At 48.5% G+C, this 9,634-nt stretch overlaps 1 protein-coding gene across 1 annotated transcript; it reads right to left on the reverse strand.

Annotated features, from left to right (window-relative positions):
• Nucleotides 1–6,954: 6,954 nt before the first annotated feature.
• Nucleotides 6,955–8,435, reverse strand: LOC126576979 (facilitated trehalose transporter Tret1-like; the record flags this gene model as incomplete). The annotated part of the gene is made up of 2 exons (XM_050238325.1): nt 6,955–8,291; nt 8,366–8,435. Coding segments are annotated over 2 exons (1,407 nt in total), but the record flags the coding sequence as incomplete, so codon positions are not given.
• Between the last annotated feature and the right edge of the window lie 1,199 nt (nt 8,436–9,634).

Consider the following 9,634-nt stretch of genomic DNA (forward strand, 5'->3'; position numbering starts at 1 on the left):
TCTCTCTTTTCTGGCAAAAACCTCTCTGCCTGTGTGTCCTGACGCACCTGACGTTTCGTGATCCTCCTATTAACCCACCCCTCCCCTGGCTGATAGCTTCCTTTCCCACCCTACGAGACCACCTCTCAGGTACCTTTGCTGGCCTTCATTTCGGTCACGTGCTGCTCGTTCCATTGTTTGCACTTTACGCGTGTCATCGGAGGCGCAATTTAGACGCCCCCGCCGGCTTTGATAGAAGCTCCTCTCTCTCTTTCTCACTCCTTCTCCATCGAAGGAGCAACCCCTGCGCCTCCCGCGAACTCCCGGAAGACATTCACACCGTCGTCGTCGTCGTCGTCGTCTTAATCCCGGCCGGAAGTGCCGAATGAAATTGTTTAACTCGCACGTTTCCGCTACCGCCTGCTCGCGACACCCGACTCGACTTTTTTCTGCCATTCTTTCTCCTCCAAATTCTCCCTCATCTCCCGCGGGGGTTCAATTCAACAGAGAAAAACCACCAAGGGATGGGGGACGATCGACAGGAGACGCTCACGAGGTCTCACGTTTACGCTCACGTGTCGCGCACGTTAAACAGACCGGCCGACAGTGTTTCGCTCGTGAACTCTGCCTCCTTTCGTGGTCTCGGAGGCATCTCGATCTGTGGCTGTGCCCATCAACCAGACACGCCAATGGTGGCTGACGGAAATTAATTCTTGGAACGGACCGGCAGCCAACCAACACAAACCGAGTCTTTTTTGCACGATTTCCACCATTCGCAATCGGAGGCAGCACCAGTTGATGTGCTGCTGCTGTTGCTGCTGTCAGTGTTTTAACAGCTGCCCCGCTTAGACTCGGTGGATCGGTTTGGTTTTGCTCCATTTTCCGCCATGTTTTGTGTTTTTCCGACGACGACAACGCATTCTTCGCAGCCGTACCGAGCTACTGGCGGCAGATTTACCTTCCGCTCATCCTTTGCCAGTGGTCCAGCGCTCCCTCGAGGGCAGAGTGAAGTTGATTTGATTTGATACCTTCTTGGCCGAAGAAGCAGCATCCATGGTCGCTTTCTGCTGCTGATGGTGGTGCTGTTGCTGCTGCTGTTCTGGTTGAGATTTATATTTGCATTGCCCCGGAACGTATTTGCTCGGTTCGGGCTGTTTAACCAGCGAGCGAGCGAACATACGAGCGGGCTCATTGTTCCTATCCTACCATAAGTTGGCCTTTTGCTTCCCTGTTTTTTTTTCTCTTTTGATTCTTGTTGGTTGCTGCTCCGGTGCTCTTTTCGCCACACCGAAAAAGCATTGCATTGTGTGTTGGGGATCTTCTTTTGTTTCCGCGAGTTCACAGAATTGGAACTTTTCTAATTCCATTACGTTATCAATTCCACGGCGAAAGTTAAGCGAAAAATCATATTTTATTCATCAAGCTCCGTTATGCTCTAACTAGCGCATAGGAACCACCACCACGGCAGTGTGGAGCATGTAAAGAGAAGTTACTCTTCGTCACTGGCCCCTCACTCGGTGCCGTCAGGAAAGATGTAACATTTTAACCTCCTTTCAACGGAGGCACATTTCACGGTTTACAACCAAAAAAATAATAATAAGGAGAGAAAAAAACATGGAGAAAAGAGATTAAAACTTTGTGATTTTCCCGGCCATCAAGTGCACCGCCTCACGGATGCGCCTCACGGATCGGCCGACGTCTGCACAGCTCATTGGAGTCACTGTCGTTTGCTGCAGTTTGCAAGGTCCACCGCTTCCCTTCGCCAGCGACAGTTCTTTAGTAGCATTATGTCCTCCACCATCACACGGCTGCACGGTCTCTGTGTATGCGCGCACAAGAGCTCGTCATAAACTTTGCCTCGAGTGTCTCGTTCCGTTTTATTTGGGATTTACGAGCTGACACAAATTTCATCCCGATGTCAGGGATACTCCTCGGGGGGCCCTGAGCTACCCCTTTTTCCCCCTTTTTCCAAACTCGGCAGAAGGGTAATGAGGCGCAAGAGAGCGCTTTCGGTGGCACATTCGCTACCTCGCTCGATGCGCTCGAGTTCGTTTGGAAAGCATTTTCTTTTTGGGGCGAGCTAGCGTCGGTCTCTTTCGGTGGACAGGAGCACGACGCTGCCGGAAGTAGTTTGTGATTTTGAGTCCTCAGCACGAACTCACTCACTTGTTTGTCCCAGGATTCTCCCTACTCCTTCCTTTTCGGGAGGAAGGGATGGGAATGATGCAAAGGAGCGCCACCAATCGCTGGAGCGTGGCCTGGCGTGGCCGGAAATGAGCGGGGCACCGGGCACCGTGAAGCACAAATAATTGCCCAAAACAGTGCCCACTTTCAACGAAAACCCGGGGACGTTGGGAGTGTAATGATTCATTCCGTGCAATCGAGACGGATAATACTTCCCGACCGAGGGCTCGACACGATTCGACGGACGGCGGCACGGTGGTCACGGACGGACGGTGAACCGTGGCATATCGGCACGATTGGACGGCTCGCTGGCATCGGCAGAAGTTCTTTCGTGGAAAGTCACGTTCAGCGTAGCGAAAGGATTCGGCTTTTGCACCCTCTACCGGGGGTGTTTGGGGAGAGCGGGTGGTGGTAGCCAAGGCCACCAGATGGGATTGCTTTGCTCAGTTCGATGCCGGAAGGGATGGAGGGTGAAGGGGGGGGGGGGGGGGAGTCCAAGTAAATCCTGCGGACGTGTCAGAAGGCACCGTTCACCGGTACCTTCTCTGGATCTTGCAAAGGTCCTCAAATCACCCTACCCTGTCCCCCCACCCACCTATACTTGCCGAGGCCATTTCGAGTTCACCATTTACTTTGCTGTTGCTTTGCGCGCCATTTTGAGCGAAATTTCCAACTCCACGTGGCGTTTGAAGAATATCAATTTACCTCACCTTTGCCGGAAGCCACCAGTCGCAACAGTCCCGGGCACTCGTTTGATGTGCTTTTGCATGAACCGTCTGAAGTTACAATCGGAATCGGCTCAAAATCGATATTTACCGCGGTGAGGCACCTGACTACTTTCGGAAAGATATGGTACGCGAACGCTTCCGTTGTGGTTGAGGTTTTGTTTCCGGTGGTGCGAAAGCAGAAACTCAATTTCGGTTCACCATTACGCCATTTTTGGAGTGCCCGGCGATTGATTCTCTCGCACTTGACAAAGTTGTTGACGTTGGCACTGTTGTAGCTCGTTGGGTCAGGTTCAAGAAGAACGGATCAATTTGGTAGTAGAACGGATCGTAGTGACGAACGTTTTCTTGTTATAAACTCCATGTTGCATCCTTTATGAAGAATTTGCTTTTCATGTAATGCAACCAGGCATTCTGTTGATGCATTACAGAGCCGCTATCGGCATGGTTTCATTTATATCCTCTAAGAGCCATAAAACGAAAGCTATTCTCACCATCATGTCACGCGTCAAGCTTTGCTATTTTTTATTTTTGTCGTGTGCTCATGCAAAGAGAGAGATTGCTGAAAAAAATATAAAAAACATAGCTTGTATTTTTGAATAAAAAATAATTGACAGTCAATCGCTGTTGACACCATTGACTGTTCACTTTCGGCTGAGAAGATTAAAAAACTAAATTGATTTCAGTTTCAATCGGTTTATCCATCATGGAACATACACAATAATTGGTGGCATCCATGTAAACAATTTTTTACACTCATAGCGTACGATTAAGCCTTGTAAAGATGCAAAGAATCAGTTGGTCGTAAAATTTGACAGCGGTGTTTTAAAAGATTCAGTGCAATTAAATTATTACATGTATATATAATTCTTACACAGATAAACTGTTGCATATCCTTGATGAACATCAAAAGGCAATGAAATTAAAAGTCAAACTATTCAACTAGATTTCAGCGGATCATCTCTGATCAAAGCCGCGCGCTAATCGATATTATAATAATCCTTTAGATTAGTACCGAGAATCCACTTACACAGGATGCCAAAAACAGGTGTATCATGCCGCATTCCCATTTGTTGTTCAATATTTATCACTCCTCAAAGCGACCATATTCGGCCCCATCAACAGCTTGCAGCATAATACTATACATTCCCGCCCTAGCGTCGTTCCATCCCGTCTGTCACTCCGCTTAATGGTAGAAAATTTAAATTTTGATGAAGTTCAGATTGAATTTATGATGGGTCATGGGCATGGGCCTGGGCACTGTTCCGGACGCGGCACTCAAAACGCAAACAGCAGTTGAAACTCCTCTCCTCCCACTTTATCGTGGCTTAAGTAGTTGAGATGTTGGTGGATTGCTCCTTTCACGCTATACCCTGACCCGTACCGTCCCCCCCCCCCCCCATTGTGACCCCGAAACCAACGTCAAAAAGTAGCAACGATGGCAGCGGTTCCATTCAGGTTGTCGGCGGGTAATACGCGGAGCCAACCAGCAGCTTGATTGGTCCCCCGGTCTGATGCTGACGAGTGACGAAAATTAATAACAAAAGTTACATCGTCCGTGCGGCTGGCCAAAATTCATTGGCTATCGGTTGATGATGGTGGCGGGCAAAACTCTCGCAATAAATACCGCGACGCACTCCACATCCCCGAGGGTTGGTCCACGGACCGGTCCGGTACTCTGGTCGATTTAGTTTGGACTCATCCACCTGCCTCGACTGGCACCTGCCTCGAGGTCACCGTTTCCGGTGTAATGCTGATGATGGTTGTTGTTTCAGTGAAAGCTCGGCGAAAGGATTTTGTCGAAAGTTTGATGGACTTAGCGGTGCTTAGCACCGGAACCGGTGCCTCACCTAACCGTCACCTTGGAGTGGAGCGCTGGAGAGCGCGTGATGGTGATGCGAATGGTTCTCATCCCTTAGCAACGGCTGCCTTTTTTGGCGAGAATTAACTTTTCATTTCCCGTACCATCAGATTACCCGCCATTGACATTTATCACTACATTCCAGACTAGGCACGCACTCGCGCGAAACATTTATTTATGAGCCCGATTTATCTTTGGGACGCTTCGCAGACCGCTTCCGCATTGTTTGTACGGCACTCTAGCCCTCGGGCAGGTAGAACGTAGAGCCTTTTATCACGTCGCTCGTCGGTAAAGGTGGTCGGTCTCATGCCGATGCTAACCCAAAGACCGTTACCATGACATCCGGTTCACCGGTGGATTGGAGGACGATGATAAGTTACTTACACTGCCGGTTGGACTGATTGCCACATATTCATCTTTTCGCACTTATATGGGACGAGATTTGAATTTAAAGTAATGCTGCTTGCTAAACAGCTAAAGTTGCGTTTCAACAGTGCACGTATAATGAATTGAATGGCTGGATGAGTGATACCGCCATGTTGCGCTTGTGCTTTTAGTCTAACGTTTTGGAGATTTAATATTTGGATAAAAAAAATTAATGATTAAAAAACATAAATTGCTGCGTTAGCTTCTTAACAGGAGATTCAATTTATATCGTTCAAAATATCGTTTCGTTAGAAAGAATCCACAAAAGTGTGTTTTTGTAGGCCCGTAAGAACCATAAATTGTAACAGATTGCTGAATTCGTTTCGGAAGCGCCCTAAGGAATTTGGCAATCTATAACAGCTCCCTCAATAAAAGGTCAAAGATTAACGGTCACGGTAATGAGATTTTGGTAAAAGTATGAGATTACTTTCCATTTACAACCTGCATCAAACATTTACTACCCATAGCCCATACCCACCGTACCAGAACTCCCGAAAGCAATGATTTTCGTTATTGCGCCTCGTTAGGCAGAATGTTTTTCTAACCCACAAGCCACGTGGCATCGGGTCCGGTTTGACCCCCCGGGTCTGGGCCTGCACACCTTTGGTCCGATTGATAAGCGGAATAATTTGTCGAAAACGTCTTATCTGAGTACAGTTATCGGGTACATTTACGGGCCATTTTCCAATTCGGTTGATGCGGGACTACCTGTTCGTCGATTGTGCGGCCGAAACCGCGCCTTATCACTTGTTTTCCATCTGATCCGCTTATTAATTCATAGCACGGCACGGGGCAAAGCGACCGGCTAGCGAGCAAGCGAGCGAGCGCCTTTCTGTTGATTTTGTCCCGTGCCACGTGTGCTACTGGAACCTGTAACGGTTCGGGGAAGCTGGAGCTCCTGCCCGATGATCCCCATATTTACAATTTCCTCGCTATTGTTAAGCCACGACGCTGGAAAGTATTATTGTTATGTTTGGCCCATGGGTTCGGTAATGTTTGCATGTATGCGTTGTTTACCCAAAAAGCGGGGGAATCTCGAAATATGATTTTTTTTAATAAGATCATTCTTGTAGTGATAAGGTCAAGTTTGAGGTCAAGTGCATATTGATTGTCTGTCAGCGGATTAAGAAACAAAAAATATGCCTTTCGAATGAAAGCAATGTGGAAATATAGAAGAGTATTACATTATTTTCTATCTCTTACCTTCATGACTTACGTAAACAATTCAATCATTTGTATCGATAATTCAGATAAAATGTTTCAAATCATTTCAGAACAGACGTCACAGTTCGCGAAAATGAATTTTGACAAGAATTCTGATAAATGACTAACATTAAATCGACATATTGTCGTCTGTAATATACTGCAGTGTCTTTAGAAAAGTACAGAAAAGTTACTTTCATTAGCGGAAAACTGTTCTTTTGTAGGGGATATCAACATTTCATGCCTTACAATTTTTATGACTCCCATGCTCGCCATAAAATCAATTGTGCACGGAAATTAGACCGAGATTAGGTAGAGCAGAAAGCTCAAATTTCTTGATTTCCTTCTTTCCACCGTTTTGTATAATTTGGAGTATTGGCTAGCTTTGGAATGTGATTCCACACCATCTTTTAATTTTATGTTTTTTTTAATTTACACTTTTTTATGACTAAAAATATCAAAAGTTGCCTAAAACAATCGAATCATTGCCCCTCTTTTTCTGCCACTCTAACGCTCTGCGATATGGCACTTAAGCCCAATTGTCATTGTCGATATCGCGTTATCGCGGGATTCCCGTCAGACCACCCGCTTCCCACCCATCGAGCGTCCAGCGATAAGCGCATGCACCTCGTCCAAACTCTTCCCCTTCGTCTCGGGCAGATAGAGATAGACGAGCACAAACACTATCGCCGTAAAACCGGTGAACACCCAGAACGGCAGATACACCCCGACACCGTCGGCGGCCACTTGAAACAGCTTCACGACGCCGAAGATGAGGATCGCACTCAGCACACCGTACAGGGCGTTCGCACTGGCTCGAATATTACGCGGGAAAATTTCACTCAGTATCGCAAACGGAACGGTGGCCAACCCGAACGCATACATCACAACAAACACCAAGAGCCCCACGAAGGAAACCCATCCGTACGGACCAACCTCAACGCCATCGATAACGTCGAGCGTGAAGTAGACGGAACCGAGCAGCAACCCGACCGCACTGCCACCGGTTGACCACAGCATGATCGGTCGACGGCCAAGACGGTCAACGAGCAGTATGGGAAAGAGCACGGTCACCAGCTGGACCGCACCAAGCACGATGGACATTTCTGGTGGCGTTAGATCGGTCGAAATCTTCCCGAAAATGGTCTGCGCGTACCCGAGAATGGCCTGGGCGCCGGTGAGCTGCATTCCGAACGCCAGAATCAACACCAGCGCCAGATGGTGCCGGTAGGCCGGTACGAAAAGGTCCCTTACCGAACCACGGCCATCTGCGGCCGTCCGGTCGATGGATTTTACGATGGCGACCAGCTCATCCTCCACATCCGACGTTCGTCGAAGCCACCGAAGACAGGCTCGTGCCTCGGCGTGACGTCCCTGGACGAGCAGAAAGTGCGGCGATTCCGGCATCCAGAGAAAGGTGGCCAAGAAGAGGGCCACTCCGGTGAGCGATATCCAGGCGAGGGTTTCAAAACTAACGTACGGTCCGACGCTGTACTCGAACATGAAGGCCAGCTTGGCCATGGCCGTGATGAAAGAACCGACCGTACCCCGGATCTCAGCAGACGATATCTCACCCAGGTAGATCGGCGCAATGGCGTAAGCGACACCGTACGACACACCAAACAGGAAGCGGGCGACGTAGAGCAAGGCGGCCGATCGAGCCAATGCCATCAACACCCAACCGGCAATCACCGGGCCGGCACTGCAGACGAATGGCCACTTGCGTCCGTACCGATCGACGGTGAGGCCACCGAGCAGCATGCCCGGAATGCCACCGAGCGCCTGGATCGCCATAATCCAGGAACCATCGTCGGCCGTAATCGAGATCGGTGGATTCGGTTCGATGAGTAGTTTCGGGAGGGCCGGCGATGTCCAAGCGTTGGTGCAGACGACCATAAAGATGCACAGGGTGGCTGTCCAGGGGGGGGGGAAAGCGAGACAATCGATCGGGCGATACGGGAGTGTGCGTTGATTGGTTTAGACCTACCGGCCACTGATGCCAGGTACTCGTTCCGGTACCGCTTCACAGCCACCATCCATGATGATGATGATGATGATGATGCAGCGGACGACGACGGCGACGCTACCGTCATGTTGAACGACAGAATGGTGAGTGCCACCCGGAACCAGTGGCCGCTCCGCTTCCGGACCACAAACGCAATGACCAGCAAACCAACCGAGAGAAAGATGGGTGAGAGAGTCAAGGGGTGTCAGAAAACAAAAAAAAAAAGACACCCGAGAGTCAGTCCACGGGGGCTAGATAATGTTGTCTTTATGGAACGATGTTGACGAAGGTGCAAGATTGTGTTTACACAGCGTCGGAACAATTCGCCGGGCAGACAGTCGTTTTTTTTGGGTTGAATGCTGCCCTTGCTGTTGGCTGCTGGCTGCTCAACGCCACGCCAGATTAGGTCGTTCGTCTAATGGCCCGGTAGATAAGGTGTGTCACGCTTCTGGGCCAACGCTGGGAGGGGGTTGCGGATCTTTGCTGGCGAAATGTGTTGATGCAATCTGGCCTGGGCTCCGCGCGAACATTATCTCCGTGGTGCTCCTTAGCTACTAGAACGATTTCGTTCAACCGGGCGTTCCGAAGGAGATAGCGCCCGAAAAGTGGGGTGAAGACCTTTAAATACTCAATTACCGTAATCGATGGTATTAAAGGGATGCTCGTTTCGGTGATGGATGCACTAGGAGTTGCAGAGGAATGATGGGAATGGTAATGTGTGATTGAAGCAACTTGTTAGATTATCTAAATATCTAAAGGGTCCAGCAGTGGCCACAAAAACTGCATTTTCCACTCAGGTTTCTACGGTGATGCTGTGTGTCCTGCTTTTTACACAAAATCTATTTACAGAATGACAAAATTCGATTGCATAATTTCTTATGAAATTTACGAAATAAATATGGAAACAAATGAGATAGATTTGTCGATAGCATTCTTAATAATGACCCATTTTTTGGCATCGAACAGAATAATAAAAACGAGTTCTCAAAATTTCACAACAATACCAATTCTCAGAAACGCAAAACAAATCCGCGTCAGCTCCATGCATTTTAATAGCAAAAAACGACCATTCATCTTCACGAAACCATAATACTATGGCTAGCGAACACGACAATAATGCCTGCACTCTGCCGACCTCGCAACTAATCAATTTGCATGGCTTCGCACAGTAAGAGTGTCGCGAGACGAAAGATTAACATGAATTGACTCCTCATAAAATGTGTCACAAATTCTGTCACAATTTCGCCACAC

Source organism: Anopheles aquasalis, chromosome 2, assembly GCF_943734665.1.
Source record: "Anopheles aquasalis chromosome 2, idAnoAquaMG_Q_19, whole genome shotgun sequence".
In the NCBI taxonomy this organism is placed as follows: domain Eukaryota; kingdom Metazoa; phylum Arthropoda; class Insecta; order Diptera; family Culicidae; genus Anopheles; species Anopheles aquasalis.